This window comes from Aphanomyces invadans, assembly GCF_000520115.1.
Source record: "Aphanomyces invadans strain NJM9701 unplaced genomic scaffold supercont1.39, whole genome shotgun sequence".
NCBI lineage: Eukaryota > Oomycota > Saprolegniomycetes > Saprolegniales > Verrucalvaceae > Aphanomyces > Aphanomyces invadans.
In genome coordinates, this window is record NW_008580184.1 from 171,050 (window position 1) to 192,360 (window position 21,311).

Genomic DNA, 21,311 nt, shown 5'->3' on the forward strand with positions numbered 1-21,311 from the left:
ATGGACATCGCGATGCTCACAACATTTCCGACCGACGGTCACCATGGGCCACACGCACTCGAGCTTTGAGCACCGCCCGTCCAACCACCCGACGCCGTCGTCGATCGTGTTTACAACATCCGATGGATCGGTCGGCCTCACGCACGAATTTGTCCACCACTACGTTCGGTACATGCCGTTCGAGATCAAGCAGCCCGTGCTCACGCGGCGCCACGTCCGCCTGATCGAAGCCAACTGGACACTCATCTTGAGCGGCATGTCGTCGTCGTTTGACGAGTTTCGCCATGGCAACCCAGACAAGTTTTTCCATCGGACGTACTACAGCCTCCTCTTTGCCGTGATGCCGTCGTGCCGCACGATTTTCCGATCGAGCATGCACTTGCAGGGAAAAACGCTGTTTTCCATCCTCCGCGCCATGACAAGCATCTTGCGCAGCCACGACCTGATCGAGCGCATGCAAGCGCTGGCGGAGCGCCACCTCGCCTACGGTTGCGAGCGCGGCGACTACACGACGGTCGGTGTGACGCTCTTGAAGACGCTCGAGATCGTGAGTGGGGACCAGTGGAATTTCGACGTCAAGGAGGCCTACTTGACCGCGTATTGCTTGATCTTGTACTTGATGCTCCCTGTCATTGTGCGAAACCCGCCAGCCCACGTTGCCGAGAGCCTCGTTGTCACGATCACAGCGGTCGTGCACGGTCAGGACAACCACACGTCGCTTCATCCTCACACGTACGCCGACAGCCACTCGGCCTTGCCCAGCCAGCGGCGCCGCGCGAACCACGGGATGCGACGACTCACGTTGACGCATTCGTTTCCGCTGCGGTTCTTTCCAGGTGACGGCGTCATCCTCGGCGTGCCGGTTGTCGCTTCGAACGACGACACCAGCGACAACCACTTTAGCAACGGCTCCATCGTCAAGCAATACTTTCCCATTGCTTCGTACCGGGCCAGCGCATCCAACACACTTGATATTTACGTGGACGAGACGACAAGTGCCCATCATGCATGGTTCAACCACAAGGACGCGTCCACGGTCGGGTGCTCGTCGCTGCGGCTCTTCTGGGTCGAATCCGACCACCACTTTGAAGTAGACGACGTGCCCAAGCTTCCGACTCAAGTGTTGTTTGTTAGCTACGGCGTCGGCATCGCGCCATTCATCGCGATGGTCGAGGCCATCCACAGCGTGCGGCAAAAGTACAACGGCCACGTTGTTTTCATCCACTGCGCAGATACGCTCGAGGACGCTGAGGCCGACTTGTCGCTGGCTACCAGTCTGGTCGACGTCCGCCAGTGGCGTCAGTGCTCGATCCAATGCGGCACCCCTCAAGCCATGCTCCCACTCGTGTCGATGGTGCCAAACCCGATCGCACGACACCTTTACGTATGCGGTCCTCCGACGTTTGTCGACTCGGCCACCGACGCGTTTACCAAGGCTGGCGGTCTCGACTTCAACGTGCACGTGAGTTTCTACGACAACTTTGGGAACCACGGTAAAACCCCCCAACACCCCTGCAATGGACGAGATGGACCCACAGGAGTGTGGAATCTTCGGCGGGGCACATCCTTGGCACGTGCCCCCAACGTGCCGTAAGCCACATGCTCGCGACGAAAGCGGGGGTCATGGCCGAGTTCGTTGACCAGGGCTTCTTGCGTCCACCTTTGTAATTTATATCGAGACGGTCAGCTTTATGCACTGACGGATGGAGCGTGAGACTCGTCACGCGAAAAAGGGTGGCGGCCGCATATTTGGGCGCGCTCCGTAGCTGGGCTAGGTGGCTCCATGCAGATCTCTTTACCTTGGTGGTTGACGCCCCCATGCGATGGACGAGCAAGCGATGGCAGGGTGGCGTGTTGTTTTGCAATGTGGCCAACATGTCGAGACTGTCGTCAGGTTGTTTTCTTCAACATTTGTTTACAAAGGGTATAAAGAGATAAAATAACCTGCAGTTGGAAATATACGATGCGACAAGTTTGTCCGTATTTATGTATACAGGATATTCGAAATCGACCGACAAATCACACACGACAATTGTCGTCACCGACAAGTGCCATCAATTTGAAAACTCCAACGCCATCCCATGCCTCGGACCCGCCGCACAGCCACCGCCGCTTTGCTCGCGATCACTCTCGTGGTCGGATTCTTGGGAGCTGTGTCTGGCATCTCGGTTGTGGTGTTTCCGAATGGACGGGACCACACGACCACCCCAACTGTCATGTCCAAGATACAAGGCATGACTGTCCAAGTTGGACCAGACCAGGCCAAGACCGGGCAAGCGTTGGCCGCATATCTCTCGACGATTGCTGCTCTAGGCTACCACGGTGATCGCGTGTACAAGGCGACAGGCGTCGCCGTGACGGCGTATGATCAGCTCGTCGAGCAAGAACACGTATATGTGGCAGCACCAGGCCAGCCATTCGTGGCGCCGCACCCCGAGTCTGTGGAGGAAGCCAGCGCTGCCGCAGTCGATGGCGCGACCGGAGACATCGATGTCAAGACTCCGATTGTTGTGACGTTCTGGAACAAGTTCGACGCGCCGGTCGACGTGTACTGGTTTGACACGCACATCTACAACCTCGACGCCAACGAAACCCAACGCTTCCATGGTCTCCACGGGGACTTACTTGTACGTACTTTAGCCATGCTTGGCCTTCGTGGCTACGTGTATCGGTTCCACATGCCATCCATGCGCTCGTGCTCGTAATCGCGCACCCGGACGTCCTGACGAGTGTTGTGGCTGTATAGACAATCAAGAATGCGGACAGCGACGCTGTGTTTGAGCAATATGTCGACGTGTCGCACGGCCACGAGCAAGAGTTCCACGTGCCAGGCGGGATCGAAATCGAGTTTCGAAATCATTTTGAGAGCGAACCGGTGGACATTTACTGGTTTGACACGGCGCATGCCCACCTCCCGCCTCAGTCCAAGATCAGTCTACACGCGAACGACGGCGATGAGTTTGTACGTTGTTTTCTGCATGGACGAGTCGCCGGGGAAAACAAACGGCCGTGGGAGCGTCATGTCGTTTTCGTTTGGATCGGCAAAGTTGGCGGCATGGATCGAGGCGCTAACGTTTATCTTGTAGACGCTCGTCGACAGCGACGGTGCCATCGTGGCCACGCACGTGTTGACGGAAGCAGACGGTCCCATTCAGTTTTTGGCCGTCCCGCTTGAAGTTCACGATCAATTGCCCGAACACGAAGAGCTCTAACGCCAGAAATTACACGCATGTATTTTTGCCTTCTTGGACCCCGACGCCGATGCCCAGGAACAACGTCTCGGCAAGCTTGTGCCGGTCGTCGATGGCATGGTGTCCTTTGCGCGTGGTGTGCCGGTTCTCAAGCAATGCAGAAGCGAGTTGGGTTCGCCGTGGCGATGGAATCGAGGTTGATGCGAATCGAACGCATGTCGCCATTCCATCGCAGCACTTTTTCCACCGCTCGACGTCGCGCCGCGTTCGCCTCACGCCGCGGCATAAACTGACTTGCACATCACGTGTTCTAGGATGCAAAAACACTTGGACGATCTGTCGGTGTGGCGGGTCGTCGTGGTGGGGCGCCTGCCGTGAAATGTCTTGCAAGTTGGACCGGCTTCAGCTTCGTCCCAGGACTCGACCAAGACGGTATCCGAGATACGCCGTGCCATGACAGCGCTCTTTCGCATGACACCTTTGTTTGCTGCGTCGTTTCGTCCTGTCGTGCAGCACGGCGTCGTTTTCGCAAGTCTCAAGGCCAGTCCAAAAACGACTGCCATACGGCTGTGATATAAAACGCCAAGGCAGGTGGTAAATTTAGCCTCGGTCAACACAATGCCGCGGGCAGTGCATTGTTTCGATGGCTGCTGTCGGGCCAGCGAAACACAACTCTTTCGTCGACGGTGCATCCATACGAGTCGAGACACTCGTGCAATGGTTTGCCGTGTTCAAGCACGTGCTTTGTGCCATGTATCTCGGTGTCCAGGCGTTTGTCCTTTTCAGCATGTCGTCCGTCGATGTGGCAGCGACCCGCGCGTTCGCCCCGCGTGCGATCGCCATGGCGTTCTCCACGATGGCGCTGATGCACCTGCGTTACGCTATCGGGTCATGCTGTCGTCGCAGACATGTTGTCAGGACAATTTCAGTCGAATCCTTTGATGTATCGCTTCGTCCGTCCCGCACGTGGCGAGACAAGGCGGTGCACCGGCTAGCAAACGCCACCCACGTGTCGGAAGATGCCATCTCGGTCGCGTTCACCACGTTTGAATTGGTGTGCCAGAGCTACCAAGCGATCCAAGTTGCAGAATACGTCGTCGCTCGAAGCTTTGTCGTGGTGTATGTGGTTGTCGTCGCAGTGCACTGCATCCTGTCGCCTTGGCTCTTGGTGGCGCCGTCCCATGTGCCAGCGAAACACTTCTTGCTCAATTGGAGCAACAGCGTTTTTAGCTTTGGTTTGACATGCCTGCTACCGCTGCTGGGGTTGTTGCTTCCCGTGCTTCAGTACTTGATTGTAGACTCGACCCTTGGAAGCGATCCTGTCTGGTCGACGCATGTCCTCCTCTTCTCGCGAATCGCGGTTGTGTCGTCGCCGGTGGGGTTTCTGGTCAAAGTCACAATCGACGTGGGCACGTTGGTTTCGCTTCGTCGACTAGACGGCGTGTTGACGAGAGCATCTGGCCGTCGTTCGCGCCCTCGACATGCCCCAAACGCGCCGTCGTGGATGCTTTGGCTGTATGTGGTCCTGTGCGCCGCGTGGGGGGTTGTGCTTGGCGCGCTGTGCATTCAGGGCATGCTTTTCCGCCAGGCGTGCCCGCCGTATTGCATCGTGTCGACAACTCCACTTTTCGATCGATCGTGCCAGTGCAGGTACTTGCACATGGATTGCCATACGTTGCACAACGCGTCGCTTGACGTGGATGACGTTCTCGACCCCGCCACGATTGGCTCGGCGCTGTTTATCCTGCAAGTGAGTCGCTGCGACATCCCAAACGGCATTTCGAACACATCGCTTGCTCGCCAGCCCGGGCTCTTTGCCATCACCCTGCAGTTCACGAGAATGCATTCCTGGCCTGGGACCCTGCCTCCAACGACAGCCAGCATCGTCCTGCGGCAATGTGCGTTTTCGACGATCCCGGCCATTTTGGAAAAAGTGCTGCCCGCGACCATGCGAATTCTTATCGTCGAGTCCACGCCGTTGGCATCGTTACCGCTTCAAATCAGCCGTCTGTGGCATCCCCTGGCATCGCTCCAACTGATCAACACGAGCCTTCGAGAGCTACCCATGGCGATTACTTCCCTCGCCAACCTGAACTCGCTGTCGCTGTTCAACAACCGAATCCAACATGTGCCGGTGGCATGGCAGTCGCAACTCAACGCGCTGCCAAACTTTCGTAGCCTCAATTTGGCTGCCAACGACTTGACCGAACTCCCAACGATGCTGCGAACCGATATTGACGTGGACCTGTCTCTCAACCCGATCGGTTCCCTGCCCCAAGGACTGGACTTGGATCGACTGCTCAAGCTGAAGCTCAGCCACACATCGTACTGCAATGAAACGTACCCATCGCCACCGTCGATCTGTGCTGCCAGTGCATGCGCGCACGCGTGCCAATTCTCGATGGTTGGCGATCGAAACTGCGACGTGGGATGCTTCAACGCCGCGTGCGATTTCGACGGGACCGATTGCAAGGAGTATGGCCTCGAGCCGCCGTGAGTTTCAACAAGACTTACAGTCGCACAGCGCGCGGTGTACAGAGAACGGCAGGGCTGCCGTTCACTATGAAACTTCTCGGCATTGTTGCTTTGGTAGCCCAGAATGATTGAATGAATCTTGCTCGATCGAGATATCTCCCCCCGAGCGGGCGTCACAAACATGATGCTCGATACCTTTTCATGTCGGGCCATGGGGATATTTTGCGCGGCTTGTCGACGAGTGCTTGATATGAGCACAACCAGCCACTGCACCCGAATTCCACATCGGTGGCACCCTCCAAGGAAGGGCTCTGATGCTGCGAAAAATACGTTACCGACATCGTGTGAGGGTTATAGTCGCCTGTCATGCACGTTGCAATCCTCTTTACCACGTGATGTTTCAAGGACTTGGCAAGAAGCACAGGGGGGAGCCTTGGCTAGAAGGCGAGACTTGCCTACAAGAGTGGAGCTTGTCCTGCGTCCGCCTCAACTTTTCACCGCTGGCTGCGATGTTTATAGTTGGCACTCTAGCACAATATCATCTTGGACGGTGACACGGTGGCTGGCCGCACCTCAAGAGATGGCGGAGTATTGGTATCGGTTCACAAATTGCCGACGGCGTCTCCACGGTGTGCATGCCTCGAAAAACAATATAGCTGATGCGTGCTGAGTTTGGACCTGGAAAGACCCTGACTCCAAGTGGCCTCCCCTAGCTCCAGGTCCTCTCCATGTGATACACCGTCGTGCGATCCCAAACTGTGGTGCTGCACCACTCCAATCTACAATTGCGCGTTTGGATCGTTCTGACGGGCCACAGTGTTGTCGCAAGTGGCGAGTTTTCACGAGTTGGGAATCTCGCGTCATCGGTTTGTTGTCATTCCTGAATTCGCTTGACCATGCACGCATCGGCCTTTTTGTCATCCTTGTCGCCTCCGTTGCCCTCGTCGCGTCGCGCCCGTTTGATGTGAGTGTGCTTGGCGATGCCACGTACTCAATCGAAGGGCAGATTTGCAGCGGCAACGACATCGTCCCGGCCAGCAACAAGTGCTCTTTTCGAGGAGACAAGGCCGTGTTGTACTGCCACCCCTAATTGAAGAACTATGCCAACGGAAAGTGTGTCGCGCCTGTGGATGCTGCGTGCTAGAAGATTCCACCGGCGCTTGGAGTTGTGTCCGATTATGAACGACAATCTCGCCCAACACACGATCGTTGCGCCAACGATAGCGAAGTTTCCGACGCCAGCCCGTACCACTGGCAAGCCTACAACTACCCAAGTTGTCCCCGGCCTGCGACTCGCCCCTGATACGATTAAACTCCTCCATTTCGGTGCTGTTCAAGCTGTCCTGTTCACATGGATGCAAGTAGGCAGGGTTCCATACGCATGATGGCCATGCCGCTCATGCAGTGTGCCCAGTCGGAAAACCACCAACCGAGTGCCGTATGACGTGCCCGGAGCGATGGTTTGCTTGGTTGACGTGTCCACTGTGCCATGCGTGCCCAATACGAACGAACGACCATGTCGTGCATCCCGAATTGGTATTTCACGAAATATTTTCACGATTTTCCACTTTTTCGCGAAAACATTGAAACCATTTTGACTTGGATTGGTTCGTTTGGTCCATGTTCGGTGCCGCCGTCTGGCGGCGTGCGCGACGGCCGATCTCGGTCGTGTGGATGCCGTGGCTCGATCCGCTGTGTGCTATGGTGTCGACTACAGCGACACCAGTCAAATCAAAGGTGAGGAAGCCGTTGTATACGCTTGAGAAGCAGCGCCAGTTGCTCGAGGTTGTCCGAGCTGTTCACGAGGAGGCTGGACGGCCAAGCACAATCTCGATTAAGGCACGCTTCCGCGTCCCGTTCAGCGAAAAGTACCCGATTGAACTTCACGGTGCGCGATTCCCAGTGTCCGAACTACGTAAAGAAAAGCGGGAAGGTCGGTTGGACATGCAAATCGTGGCTGGGCTGGACGCGATCGGGTTCGTATGGGACTACGACGAATACCAGTGGCAGCAGACCCAATTCGCCCTGACCAAATACAAGGAAATCCACGGCGACTTGCTAGTGCATTTCAACTTCGACGTTCCAACTGGCGACGTACAGTGGCCGAGGGAGCTGTGGGCAAAGAAACTCGGTTCCGTCGTCCACCACCTCCGCACGTCCAAGGCGTCACTCTTGTCAGACAAGAAACAATGGCTCAACGACGTGGGGTTCGTTTGGGACGCGCCAGAGCTGCACTGGAATGCGAATCTGTCCGCGTTGAAGACGTACAAGGCAATCCACGGCCACTTAACTGTTCCGACTCCATTTATCGTCCCGCACCAGGACGCGCAGTGGCCGAGAGCGATGTGGGGCTTAAAGCTAGGCACGGTAGTGTCCAACTTGCGCAACGCGGCCTCTACTTTACTACCACAGAAGCGCGATGCTCTGAACGATTTGGGGTTTGTGTGGAGGCTGGTGGAGCGCGGCGTTGGTCCGAGCCCACCTGCGTCGATCTCGCTCGATAAACAAACACAAATCCTGCAAGTCGTCGAATGTCAGCGCGCCCAGCAGCCCCACACGAAGTTTGTGAACCTTCCCAGTCGATTCAAAGTGCCCACTACTGCCTCGTGGCCGCGTCACTTGCACAAGTGCGTTGTGGACATTTCGACCTTTCGACGGGCGTACAACGAGGGCCGTTTACAGCCATCCATTGTGCAAGCGCTGGACGCTATACACTTTGTATGGAACGACCAAAACCACCAGTGGAACTTGAAACTCGAAGCCCTTGCGATTTACCGAGCCACGTACCACGACGTGCTCGTGGGTCAAGATTTTGTAATTCCCCCTGACGATTCCACATGGCCAGTCTACTTGTGGGGCAAAAAGCTTGGTGCTGCCGTGCTCGATTTCCGCCTCTCTCAGCAGCACCTCTCGCAAGCCCAACGCGACGAGCTGGACGCGATAGGATTTGTCTGGGATGCGATTGAAGACCAGTGGCAGGTCAACTACGCTGGCCTCGCAACGTACAAAAGCATCTATGGCCACCTCCAAGTCCCTCAAGCATTTGTCGTCCCAGACAACGACCCAAAGTGGCCACCCAAGCTCTGGAACACCCGACTGGCCAGTGTTGTCCACCATCTCCGCCATTGCAACCTCGCGAACGAGCGCCGTGACGCGCTGGATGCGTTGGGATTTGTGTGGAACCCACTAGAAGTGCAGTGGAATCGAAACCTCCGTGCGCTCGCATGGTTCAAAACCATGCACGGCCATGTCCGCATTCCGCGGAAATTTGTCGTGCCCGACCAAAGCCCGACCTGGCCCCAGGACTTGTGGAACATGAAGCTAGGCATGACTGCGTTCAACCTACGCATTCGAAGTCGACAGGATGGTTATCCTGCCAACCGACTGGACCAGTTGTCCCAGCTTGGCCTCATAGAGCCGAACTAGGCTACGGCGGACACCATACTTCCAAAACCACGGGCTAGTGGAGGTGCAGCGACCTTTCGTCGAATGCTCGGGTATAGACGCTCTAGATTCCATTGCGTACTGAGTAGCACATGATAATTAACCTGGCCTACTCGCTCGGTAGATAAATGCTCGTTTGCAAGTCCGAGCACATCGTTCCAAGGGGCATTCGATGTTCTAGGGACACACTTGATCGGCCCTTGCCTCGCAGCGCCCTTGCAATGCTTCCCGAGGACAAGGAGCCGCCGTTGGGGCATGATTCAATCCCTCTCTCTCGATCCCGAATGCTTGATCCGGGGGTGCAAGTCCCCGATAAGTCCTAGTGCATGCCCTCTTCGCTGACAATCTTGATGCACTACGGCAGAATAGGCTGCACACACTTGTTGGGGTGAAACTGGTCGCTTGAGGCGCGAGACCAAATGCCGTTGTGTCTGGCAAATGCACCTTCGTGAACCGTGCGACGTTGAATGCAGTAACGCTGTCGCCCCATCGCGCTGTCTGCGTTCGAGATTGAGCTGGCAACTCGGAGGGCTGAGCCCCTCGTCGCCAACATGTATCTTGGACCACAACACTGATGATGCGCTCGTCCACGCAGAGTGTGAAGAAGAGGTTAGTCTACGGTCAAGGTGAAGACGATCATCTCACACTACGATGGGATATTGGCGCCATGTTGGCATTTTCAATACAACGTTGGCTCTGGGGCATACCCCACACTGCTTTCAACCAAATCCGACGCGAAGGCGCCAACTCGTCGAGGACCTTGAAGGCATACAATGCCAGCGACGACACAACCTCTACTGCCTCCACTTCTTTCAGTGCCAAGTTTACGACTGCGCTTTCGACGACAGATTCGTTTGGTGGGGTGGCCTCTCGATGCTAGATCCGACCGCCGCCATGTATGCATCAAAACCAATAGGATATTCAAAAAATTTCACGACACATATGCCAATCTTTTGATTTATAGAGTGGATTTTCCTGCTGTACGGTAGAAAAATCCACTCAAAAATTCAAAATATTGATATATGTGCGTCGAATTTTTGCATGTCAATGTACAATATTTTGACACGATAAATATGTATCATTTGCTCAAAAACTGAAGCTTTTTTGCGAATATTCACATGGGTAGTCAAATTTTTTAGTGCAAGAAAGTTGGTGTGGTTGCCATGTTTCGAGCACGCAAAGCCACGACAAAGAAGCCGTCAGCGGCATCCAAGTCACGGCAAGTGGACGAAGACGATGCCCAGGATGAAGTCAACCAAGCCCAACCGCCCTTTGTGAGGACGACCTCTAGCAGCACGAGGGTGGATGAGAGCTCCGACAAGGATGAGGAAGAGGAGAGTGTCGATGCTATTCGAGCACGCATCAAGCTGAAGCAGCGAAAGCCCGCCAACTTTTCGTCAAGCAATCCAAAGCGGCGATCCGTCATTGCATCATTCCACGACGATGACAATGACGACGATGGTCCAGCGTTTCGGGTGAGGAAAGGCAAGATTCCTCGAATGTCCGTTGACGAAAGCATATTGGACAGTCCTACGCACGACATGTACTCTGTCGAGAACATGAACGCTTTGAAAGCGCAGCAAAAAACCTTCCCATCTGCTCCGGCACAGTCGTCTCCAGTCTCTCCTTCCCGCGAGGGTGCTGCACCACAAGAGGTTCCTGTCGTCGACAATCCATCGACTACGAGCACCACACACGACGAAGAAGCCTTTATTCCATTGAATTCGTCGCCCCGTTCATCACATCGTCAAGCATATCATCTTCCCACGGATGACTCCAACGCGTTCCGTCCTCCTCGATGCGTCGAGCCGGAAGAAGCATTCCTTGACACCGACCCGACTCCTGATGCTGCGATAGATGAAGAAGACCCAGCCGAAATGCAATGGGAGGCGGAACAGCTTCGCCGTGTGGGGATTCATCCCACTCCCAGCCATTCCCACGCCTTTTCGTCGACCAGCGATGGCACACCGTCCCAATTATCGTTTCAGTCACTCGGACAGCTCCTCACCAAGCTCCAAACAACGCATGCCAGTCTCCTGGACCAAAAGGACCTGCGTACGCGCGACGCGCAGCGCACGAGTGTGGAGATGAACCAGCTGACCGCCTCAATTGCTTCGCTCGAAGCCGAGCTGACCACATGCGGCGTCGCATTCGACGACATGCAGCGGCTGTGGGAATTCCTTACAACGTTGTGTCATTGCTTGCGTGCCAAGGTGCGAGCCGTGGATGAGTTGGACCGAGGGACGTCGGAGTCGCCTGAGCCGTTCGTACACCCACGGCAAGTTCAATCCAACTTGTGGTCCGACGTCGACGACGACTTTTCCACCTTGGACGCTGTCCTCGACCGCTTCACGCAGTGGAAAACGCTGCCGCACACTGCCGCATCCTTTCATTCGACGTATGCCGCCCTCGCGCTGGAACAACTTATCGTGCCGTACATTCGCGCAGAATTGCTATCGTACAGTCCATGGCTTCACCGGTGGGAAGACCTCGATTGGGTGGATGCTGTCCGCGCATTTGATTCGAATCCAGGAGATGGGACCCACCCACCCAACGCCGCCCGCAAGTTAATCGACGTGGGAATGGAACTTGTGGTGGAAAGAGCCTTGCGGATGGTGCGGCACTTTGACTGGAATAGCCGCGTGCATGCCGAGCACGCGTTATATTTGCTGCAAAGTGTGTCGTTGACCTCGCTCCAACAACAAATTACTCAAGCGATGGAGGAGTGGGCATTCGCTCAACCACTGCCATCGATGCCCAGGGCTGCAAAACGTGTCTTTCTCACGCACTTGACCTTGCTTCGCCTGCCACGGACAAATGCGCTTGTCGTTCAGGTCTGCCAAGATGAGCTCGCGCATGTCCAAGATGCAGTGGCAAGGAGCGCGACCGTCTTGCCCGACATCGAAGCGATTGTGAAGGACTGGCCATGCTATTGTACGGAAGCGAGACCGATCCTCACGCAGTTCGCCGTCCTCGTCAACAACTTGAACACAATGCACCAACCCGAGTCAGTCGTAGCCAAGAACGCGCTCTTGATCAATATTGAGCTCAAGTTGAATGCGCGATAGAGCGGGCCATCGTAGCTCGATTAAATATAAGAATACACTAAGCTATCGATCGTCATTACGCTCAACAATGCATTTCTTGATGACGTTGATGCGGGTGACGACTGAGAGCAAGCAGTCGCGTCGATGGCAGCACCTGACGGCGAATGCCAGAGTTGGGCTGCGCACATTACCAAAGATCGTGCACGATTTGCTATATCCTGTCATTGTACGACGCCCTACGTCTTGCCGAGGATTCATCGCGCGGCCTCCTCGACAGATAGACTTTTCACGTGTGCATATACAACGTTTTTGAAAAAGGTAGATCTTGTGCAATGGGGAGCATGCAACCATCGAAGCCATGTAGACATGGTTGTAAAGCAGCAACCCCACTACAACTCATCGGGCACGGCAGGGGCGGACAGTTCGTCGATGTTCGTGGTCGGTGGGATCTTGATGACTTGTACAGGGCCATCCTTATAGTTGAGCGTGTGCGTGTACAAATCGTTTCCGTCGGCATCACGAAATGTCTGTCAAAACATTGTTACCATGCTCGCGTAGCGGCTGGATTCGTCCGTACCCAGGTGTGCTTGCCAAACGAGTTATAGTTGATCTTTTGTCCAGGTTTGAGGTCCGTCATGTGGCTATCGGACCAAAATAATCCGACAGGATGGTCGCGAGTGTTGACAAAGTCGACTGTCAAGGCAGACCCTTCCGGGCCGTTGCGGTCGCGGTTCCATACCCACAAATTCGCTGCCCTACATGCACGTTCAAGTGTGCACGAGCTACAGCGTAAGACGCTACCATTTCGTGCCTTCAAGTACGGGGCATCCACCATGTTCAGCACGAACATCCATGTCGCCTAGTTTGAATTTGCCAAAGGCGTAAACGATTTTTATCACACAAGGGGGGCCACTGAAATGGACAATTGATTCTCGACACAACGACGTACCAGTCCCTTTTTGATGGTAAAACAACACGGACGCTGTCTTGCGGGGATACGACGCCAGTCTACATGACGAATCGTTGATGGCGCCGAGTTTGTAACAAGCGTACTTTGAGTAGCATTGCTTGACCATTCTGTACTCCCACGACCCCTTTTCGAACAACTCCATTTCTTCGTCGGTCGGAGGCGTGGCATGGGTGACCCCCGGCGGCATGTTGGCCAGCGGAAACACCGTTTGCCCTCCCCGGGTCACGTTTGACAGGTACAGGAACACCGTGGCAAATCTACATCAAATCGTAATCACGTGGTGCGGACACCGTTCAAACACATGCAGTCGCACGATTTTTACAGGAAAATCGCAGCAGCAGCAGCAGCACGCACGATGTATCCGACTTGTCCAACAATCCACCATGAAATGCAGATTCCAAGCGCACAATCGGCGACACAAAATCACAAACGTGTACCGGTTGGTCCCGCCCGCTTTGGGTTCCCAATTGAAGTCAGGTGTTGTGTTCAGTTCAAACCAGTCGTTGTGTGGTATGTACGCTTGCTTTTGCTTGTATCGGAGCAACTGGAGCCCGTCCGCCATCGATTCTATCCAAATCCAAAATCAGCATGGAATTTTTAACATCGACGGTGCTTGTCACGTTCGTGACGAAGGATCGAGTTGTAGTCGAGTACCTTGGTAATCGCCAATGTTGAGCAAATCAAAGGACCTCTTCATGAGCGAAATCGCTTCCGGCGACGTGGAATCGAATGCGTTCTCACTTGTGCGGACCGACGACTGACTACGACGTACGATCACCCGTGACGATGGTGAGTCATTTGGTGGTAGCAATGCAGTCAACAACTGCATTACGCCGTCACGACGATGGCATAGCATCTTGAATAGCGATACAGGACAACATGGCTCAATCGGCCGTTGAATCACACCATACGAGCAATGCCCAAACGACATGCACGAACGAGGGCGGCAATTTAAAAGTTTAGTCGAGTCGTTCGTCATGAGCAAAACAGAGTACCCGTCCATGCAAACCAGGCAGCGACGGAATATTGCACGATATCCAGACAATCGATGCACACGATGCGAGGAACCATGACGAATGAAGAAGCAACAAATTTCCATTTGCCATGCGGTGGAAAAGAATTACGAAAACCACATCGAGATGGGATTACGTACGTTCCCTTGTCGTCGTGGCCAACCGTGGACCGCTTGAGCTTATTTGCATCATCATCGATCTCGGAAATGCGTTCGATCAATCGATCGGCTTCTTTGTCTGTGAAGAAATCGTGGATGAGGAACACCCGCGGCGAGTCGTTGAAGGATTCCAGGATGATGGGCTTTCCAGTAGGCGATTGCGACGACTGCAAAGCGACGCGGTGGCCAAACTACATCACGGGTCAAGGCGATCGTCATGGAAAGAGGTCCTTCTCACCTCAATGAATGGCCACACGAACAGCAACCCTGTCGGTACAATGTACAGCGAATCGTTGGGAACGATATCGTCGAACGAGTGGACCGCCTTGCCCGTGGACGTATATACTCGATCGGCCACTGCCTTCGATGACGTCTTCGTCTCGTCAGTGTACATTCCTTCCACGTCCAGGAGCGTCGACAGGTACTCGGCGAGGTGTTTGCCCGTGGGTACATCTCGGAAAGTCAAGGGCACTTGAATCCCGCCGACAGACTCACCGTTGTTGAACACCGTCACGATTTTGGTGTCGTTCGACACGCCTAGGCATGCCATCGCCATGCACAAGAGCACGACAATGGCGCGCCGATGGAAGCACGTTGGAGAACTCATCGACATCTCCACTGGTGAGCCTCAGTTGGTGTGGCAGGGGGTGTCGCCGTCTGAGTTTGCTGGGCAGAAAAACGCATTCATGCGGAACGGCCATCCCAGATATTTAAAATGCATTTTAAATATAGTCCGTCCTATTTTTACATGCATTTAGTATTACTAATCTTTAACGAGTCTAGGAATTTGGAGTAGCACTGCTACGTCCATCGAAGCACAGCGCTGCATATCGTACGCGCGCAGGGGGCCCAATCGTCACCGCTATGTCGGACCTGTAGTATTTGGCGTATCCCGGTGTCATCGTGGGCATGCTTTGCACGCTATACGATTAGTATTACTATTCACCCAAAATGTCTAAAATCAGATGAAGTCAACAGCACTTCCAAATGGACGTGCCATCGTACACCGTCCTTTGGGTAGTATGTAAAGCATGTCGTAGTACGCACCATTGCCATCAACTCAATTACCTGACGTTGTGTGGTCTTGCGCGTGGTATAACTTAGCATATTGTCTACCAACGTGATCGACGGAATTGTCGTTGTCGCCTACGACATCAATATTCGGATCAAAATGTCCTAAACAGGTCCTGAAAACATCCGATTATCCTAAATTCATCACATGCATCCTAGTGAAACCTCACAGCGCCAATGTCCGTGTCGGGTCCCAAGCCAAACGTTTTGGAACAGCAACAAAACCAAGTTTCGGTCGCGTCAAGTGCAAAATACTTATCGCCAAAACCCTCCCTCGTTCTCCATATCGACCTGTTTGATCTGGGCGGTGGACAATTTTAAAAAATATGATGAACAACATCCATCATAAATCCAACTAATGATAAACGTAGTCCGGATAAATCTGGCAGAAAGGCCAGTTTTCCGGATGCATTTCAAACGTGAAACGAACAAAGACACGGAAACCGCATGAGGATGGGCTTTCTCTGTCGCGGTGGCGACGTCCGGTCCTTGGCCATTTACCAAGATGCTTCTTCGCACTATATCGTCCGCTATCCTCGCCTTCGGCTATGTCCATGCAGTGTCCGTGATGGTGTACCGCAATGGCGAGTCCACGGGCGGCGTTGCGGTCGAAGTTTTGCCACAACATGTGCCATCGGGTCAGGCGCTTGCAGCATACCTGTCCGACTTTGTTGACGTGGACGGCATTATCGTCCAAGCAGAAGATGGGAAGGAACAAGGGAAGATCATTGCCGACCGTGTCGTGACTGGAAAAGGTGTGCATGTGCACGCGTACGACGACCTCCACGACGACGACAAGCTGTACCTCGTGCCCCCCGATTTTCATTTTGTATGGCCATACGTTGAGGTGAGTTTCCACCAATTGTATCTGATATGTGTGTGAGGGACATATCCATTTGAATTCATTTCTCCCGGTGATTACTGCGTGATGACAGACCACATGCAGTTCTCGTGGATGAATAGCTGAGGCTGCTTTCATGCTCCATGTGTCGAGTCCGTGTCATTTTCCTGACACTGTCAAATGCATAGTTCGGTCATCGCGTGGCTGTGGAATCGACACAATCGCCGACTGGAAAGCCGATTATCATCGAGTCGTTCAACGATTCGCCCCGGGTGTTTCTGCTGCACGACTTCTTTTCGGCGGAGGAAGCTGATCAACTCATCGAACGGACCCTGTCCATCACGGACGAAGCGGAAAAGCTCAAACGATCCCGTATCCTCGCAAAGGAGTAAGATTTTGCTCGGCATATCCCCAGTCGTTACTCTCATGCTGTCCGTATTAGAGTGAATTCTGTGCGCACCAGCGATAACGCGTTTGATTCGACGTCCAACGTAGCCATTTCTCTCAACAAGCGGTCATTTGACTTGCTGCGTCTTGGTGATTACAAAGGTACTTTAGTCACGTGCACCCCGGTATCGAGCGTTCGGCTCGAGTCATGTGGACCTGGAGTGGTTTTGAAACAGCGAGACTTTTCTTTGCTTCGTACATACGAGCAGGAAAACTCGGTTGAGTCTGAAGTGCTAGCGATGGTTTGACGTGCCTGTGTGTATTTGTTGAGGTCGAACGACATGTCTCTTTTGAAACCTGACCTAAAGAATTGAATTGGGTTGTAGTGTCCATGGCGGACGGCCTGCAATTGCTTCGCTACCAGCAAAAACAAGCGTACATTCCACACGACGACTACTTTGAAATTGGGTCGAAAGTTGACTCGGACTGGAATTTTAATCCCAAAACGGGCGGCTCCAATCGGTACGCAAACGATGACATGGATTGGAATTGACCACATTTGAACAGATTTGCAACGGTGTTCATGTACCTGTCCAACGTAACGCGGGGCGGCCAGACGGTATTTGTCCGTGCCAACATGCCAGAAGGAGTTGGGCATGCCCCACCTCCGTCAGAAGCAGAACTCTCGATCTTTCCTCAAGGCTCATGGGAACAGAAAATGACAAAGCAGTGTTTCTCCAAGTGAGTTGACTTGTTGTCATGTTTCGCCTTGTTTGCCGTATGTCCTGCCACTCTGATTCAACCAACTCTGTAGACTGGCGTCATATCCACAAAAAGCCCACGCAGTCTTGTTTTACAGCCAAAAAGGAAATGGTGAGCGCATCCAGATTGATCCATTTGCCGTGTGGGTGAATTTTAACATGGAATATTATGTTGCAGCGGAACTCGACCCCATGGCGGAGCATGGAGGCTGCCCGGTTTTGGAAGGCACAAAATGGTACGTTTGCCTTATTCGTCACCACGTCCATGACGATGAAAGATCATTCGTTCTTGTGCAAAGTCTTACACGTGGTTGTGCAACTCATAGGGGTGCCAATTTGTGGGTGTGGAACAAAAAGCGCTTGAATGGTGAAAGTGGACCCATTGGCACAACGTTTGCAAACGATATGGACATTCCGCTCGACTTGTATTGGGAGTCGAATCTCATGGCGACCCTGGCGCCGCACAAGTCCATCTATTACACGTCATACGCTGGACATGCATGGGTACAGCACATCCTGGATGTTACACAACGAGTGTCCCCTCTGACACGATGTGTGTTTAGTCGTTCAAAGATCCCGCGAGTGGAAACGTCGTCCGCGAATTGAAACTCAAGGAAACGGACTCCGACACCCAGCGAATCGTTGCGACTGGTGTCCCTGCCCCTACCCTTCGACCACATCCTGTTGACGAGCTGTAACCTTACATGTGGAGTGGTGTGATTCCAATTATTCCGTCGTGAACCTCCTATTCTTGTCGCATCTTGGGCAGTTGGATGTCGCATTTTAAAGCGGCGTGCACACGATTGGAGCGACCGCCAAAATACAGAGATGAAGCTGGCAACGCCGCATGTCCGCAGCCCCGAACGCGCCAACGACCCTTGCACACACGTCCAGCTGATATCGCCTGCGCAAATCGCCTGGGCAAAGTGCTCAACGTGAATGCGATGCACCTAGACAATCGCAACTTTTTTTCATTCTCCACATTGCATGCTGGATTACATTCATCTGTTAGATGAATACCATCTATTATTGGATTCTACTTCGAAGTACTGTTCACAGATGTTGTGTTAAATGATTTTTTATCTATTGCGTGAGCTGCAAAAAGGACGCACAAACGCTTTGACGACGACGATGGTACGTCATGGGGTGTTGTTAGCCGCGTGCATGGCCCTTGCGTCCATGATAAGTGCAGTTGCGGTGCATGTGACTGTATTCCGAAATGGAGAGTCCACCGGGGGCGTTCCGGTGGATCTCTCTGAGGCGCACGTCCCGTCAGGCTTGGAATTGGCTCAGTACCTGTCGACCCTCGTTCCGGTCGACGGGCTCTACCTCGACGAGACCAAGACGACCACCGACACGATTGGTGATCGAGTGTTTACAGGAAAGGGTGTGCTCGTGTCATCCTTTGACGACATTGAAGAGAACGACCGGCTATACATCGTGGGTCGCGGGCTGCACTTTGTCTGGCCTTTTGTAGAGGTGCAGTCATCCTTCGTTTATGTCGATGCGTATCCATGTTCTGGCCTAGTTTGGACACCGTGTGTCGCTTCAATCGACGCAATCGCCGACTGGGAAACCCATTACGCTCGAATCCTTCAACGACTCGCCGCGGGTGTTCCTCGTCCACGATTTTTTCACCGAAGAAGAGGCCGACGGGTTGATTGAACGCATCCTCAGCATCGATCACGAACTAAACAAGCTCCAACGTTCCGGAGTCGGTCCCAGACAAAGCGGACAAAAAGTGTGAGTTTCCATTTTGTACCATCCAAGTTCTCTCTCACCGTGGCTGGACGTGCGTGTACTTTGGCGCAACTGATGCCGGGTGCATGTAGCCATTCGTCGGTTCGCACTAGCGAAAATGCATTCGACTCGGAGTCTCCCATCGCTGTCACTATCAACAAGCGGGCATTTGATTTGTTGCGCATTGGCGAGTTTCAAGGTATTGCCGCCCACTCATCTATATCGATATGGTTGTACGACAATTTCATCAGCATTGTATCGCATTGACACTTCAAGAGAAACCATTATCCGATTGTTTGCATGTTTGTCAATTGCATTGTTCTGCCAGTGTTTGGATTTGTGGCCTGCGCAGGATAAACCATGTTTGATGTTGTGATACCCAAGGGGATATGGCGGATGGGCTGCAACTCCTCCGATACAAGCAAAAACAAGCGTACATCCCACACAACGATTACTTCAGTGAAGGTGCAACTCGCGACTGGAATTGGAATCCGAAAAGCGGTGGATCCAACCGGTAATGACGCGATTATTTATGTCGCTATATATGTCTGACCCTAGGATTTGCTGAGAACCGTTGAGTTGTTGTATTCATACATTTCCAAACGTTGTATTGACTTATTCACTATGCGCTTTCGTGATTTATGTTTTCAGTTTTCTTTTTCCAGTTTGATTTTTTGATATTGTCCATGGAAACGCACGTTTTGAAAGTGCCCCATCACATGAGTACATTTAACGCGGATGGATTCAGCTTTGCCACGGTATTCTTGTACCTGTCGAACGTGACTCGGGGTGGGCAAACTGTGTTTCCGCTTGCCAATATGCCGCCTGGCGTTGCCCATTCCACACCTCCGACCGACGACGAAATGGAATTGTTTGAAAAGGGGTCGTGGGAATATAAAATGGTCAAGCAATGCTACTCAAAGTACGTTGGCCCCTTCGACATCCACTCGATTTTTATTGTATCGAAACTCTGGACAACATTGTTTCCTCATATAGATTAGCGTCCTACCCTCGCAAAGCCCACGCTGTTTTGTTTTACAGTCAGAAAGGCAACGGTATGTGCATTTCTCAGTCCATGCGCTGCTTTTGCTACCTCATGTATCGATCTGTTCAATTTTGGTCATATGTGGCATGCGGGGTGCATTGAATTCTACTTTGGGAGGAACGTAATGTCGTTGCAGGTGAGGTGGACCCGATGTCAGAGCACGGCGGGTGTCCTGTTCTCGAGGGGACGAAATGGTAAGACCGAGAGTTGTGTTGACTATTGTAACTAGCATTGCAATGTTCCTCGTAATTTTGAACAGAATGGTTGAAATGACTGATCGTGGTGTGATTGTGTCCTAGGGGCGCGAATTTGTGGGTGTGGAACAAACGCCGACATGGCCTGGACGCGAACAAGTTTAGCATGGGTTTTGCCAACAATTTGGACGTTCCAGTTGACTTGTACTGGTCGACGACGTTTATGGCGCACCTTCCACCACGCACGAAAATGAACTTTCAAACGTATGATGGCCACGAATGGGTACGACAGAATTTCGCATTGTATTTCTTCAACTTGAACATGGTGTTGAAATGAATCTTGCTAAATGGATCGATTAACCGTGGACTTCATTACACAGACGTTCAAAGACGCAGAGGGCAACGTCCTCCTCGTCCACCGCGCCACATCCAATGCTGGAGACAATCAAGTGGTCGCTGTGCCCGCAGAAACACAAGCAGACGACGCCGCATCGTCGAGAGACGATCTGTAACTTCGATGCCCACACTATGCGGGCTCATGAATTCACTGCACTGGTCGTGTAATGAAAAGTGGTGGCTCGGATATCTTCATCACGAGTATTCTTTCTTGCACTACCAGGCACCGCACGCCATAAAATGCCTACAAAATCATCTACCTGGCCTGGGTCGCGACGCATTGCGTGGAGCATCTTGGTTTCGGTGCAGCATCCATTCCCGACAATATTTGTTCCTGATATTCAACGGCAATATCAACACGAGCCGCTTGACGGAAATCGACTGCCCCCGTTCCATGCCTTGTGCTTGGAGTTGCCACTGGAGTGTGCTCGATTTGTAGTTCCAGCACTCGCTGTCTCCCCAAACCACGGTCGAGTGTACGACGTGCTCGCAAAATATACAATTCAAGTTTATTCGTTGGCTGAACGACGGCGGGCGTACATTGCATCATGGTCTGAAACTCTAAACTCCAGGACGCA

The 21,311-nt window shown here is 53.1% G+C and overlaps 9 protein-coding genes across 11 annotated transcripts; 8 read left to right on the top strand and 1 right to left on the bottom strand.

Annotated features, from left to right (window-relative positions):
- The first annotated feature begins 19 nt into the window (after positions 1-19).
- Positions 20-1,706, top strand: H310_12424. Of its 2 annotated transcripts, XM_008879474.1 has the most exons (2): positions 20-1,090; positions 1,135-1,706. In XM_008879474.1, the coding sequence occupies exons 1-2, from the start codon at positions 44-46 to the stop codon at positions 1,249-1,251; spliced, it is 1,164 nt and encodes a 387-aa protein (XP_008877696.1). In that variant the 5' UTR covers positions 20-43; the 3' UTR covers positions 1,252-1,706. The 2 variants fall into 2 exon arrangements, with proteins under 2 accessions (XP_008877696.1, XP_008877697.1); XM_008879475.1 differs by having other exon boundaries at positions 20-1,706.
- A 375-nt stretch (positions 1,707-2,081) lies between these two features.
- H310_12425 (hypothetical protein) lies at positions 2,082-3,212 on the top strand (the record flags this gene model as incomplete). Its single annotated transcript, XM_008879476.1, has 3 exons — positions 2,082-2,627; positions 2,747-2,962; positions 3,087-3,212. 3 exons carry the CDS (start codon positions 2,082-2,084, stop codon positions 3,210-3,212), a joined length of 888 nt encoding a protein of 295 aa, XP_008877698.1.
- A 49-nt stretch (positions 3,213-3,261) lies between these two features.
- Positions 3,262-3,648, top strand: H310_12426 (hypothetical protein; the record flags this gene model as incomplete). Its single annotated transcript, XM_008879477.1, has 1 exon — positions 3,262-3,648. One exon carries the CDS (start codon positions 3,262-3,264, stop codon positions 3,646-3,648), a length of 387 nt encoding a protein of 128 aa, XP_008877699.1.
- Positions 3,649-3,978: 330 nt separating this feature from the next.
- H310_12427 (hypothetical protein) lies at positions 3,979-5,832 on the top strand (the record flags this gene model as incomplete). The annotated part of the gene is made up of 1 exon (XM_008879478.1): positions 3,979-5,832. One exon carries the CDS (start codon positions 3,979-3,981, stop codon positions 5,686-5,688), a length of 1,710 nt encoding a protein of 569 aa, XP_008877700.1. The 3' UTR covers positions 5,689-5,832.
- A 1,432-nt stretch (positions 5,833-7,264) lies between these two features.
- Positions 7,265-9,272, top strand: H310_12428 (hypothetical protein). The gene has a single exon (XM_008879479.1). The coding sequence runs from the start codon at positions 7,287-7,289 to the stop codon at positions 9,090-9,092; it is 1,806 nt and encodes a 601-aa protein (XP_008877701.1). The 5' UTR covers positions 7,265-7,286; the 3' UTR covers positions 9,093-9,272.
- A 989-nt stretch (positions 9,273-10,261) lies between these two features.
- Positions 10,262-12,284, top strand: H310_12429. Of its 2 annotated transcripts, XM_008879480.1 has the most exons (2): positions 10,262-10,585; positions 10,639-12,284. In XM_008879480.1, exons 1-2 carry the CDS (start codon positions 10,554-10,556, stop codon positions 12,176-12,178), a joined length of 1,572 nt encoding a protein of 523 aa, XP_008877702.1. In that variant the 5' UTR covers positions 10,262-10,553; the 3' UTR covers positions 12,179-12,284. The 2 variants fall into 2 exon arrangements, with proteins under 2 accessions (XP_008877702.1, XP_008877703.1); XM_008879481.1 differs by having other exon boundaries at positions 10,262-12,284.
- H310_12430 (hypothetical protein) lies at positions 12,169-14,970 on the bottom strand. Its single transcript, XM_008879482.1, has 9 exons — positions 14,537-14,970; positions 14,281-14,489; positions 13,782-13,888; positions 13,565-13,694; positions 13,211-13,384; positions 13,107-13,165; positions 12,959-13,016; positions 12,735-12,912; positions 12,169-12,684 (listed from the first exon to the last, which is right to left on the bottom strand). Exons 1-9 carry the CDS (start codon positions 14,909-14,911, stop codon positions 12,547-12,549), a joined length of 1,428 nt encoding a protein of 475 aa, XP_008877704.1. The 5' UTR covers positions 14,912-14,970; the 3' UTR covers positions 12,169-12,546.
- Positions 14,971-15,794: 824 nt separating this feature from the next.
- Positions 15,795-18,117, top strand: H310_12431 (hypothetical protein). Its single transcript, XM_008879483.1, has 9 exons — positions 15,795-16,216; positions 16,399-16,598; positions 16,653-16,759; positions 16,984-17,119; positions 17,165-17,338; positions 17,412-17,470; positions 17,537-17,594; positions 17,685-17,862; positions 17,922-18,117. Exons 1-9 carry the CDS (start codon positions 15,875-15,877, stop codon positions 18,054-18,056), a joined length of 1,389 nt encoding a protein of 462 aa, XP_008877705.1. The 5' UTR covers positions 15,795-15,874; the 3' UTR covers positions 18,057-18,117.
- Positions 18,118-18,476: 359 nt separating this feature from the next.
- On the top strand, positions 18,477-20,952 carry H310_12432 (hypothetical protein). Its single transcript, XM_008879484.1, has 9 exons — positions 18,477-18,837; positions 18,887-19,101; positions 19,191-19,297; positions 19,483-19,612; positions 19,847-20,020; positions 20,095-20,153; positions 20,280-20,337; positions 20,443-20,620; positions 20,718-20,952. Exons 1-9 carry the CDS (start codon positions 18,490-18,492, stop codon positions 20,847-20,849), a joined length of 1,401 nt encoding a protein of 466 aa, XP_008877706.1. The 5' UTR covers positions 18,477-18,489; the 3' UTR covers positions 20,850-20,952.
- The last annotated feature ends 359 nt before the right edge of the window (positions 20,953-21,311 follow it).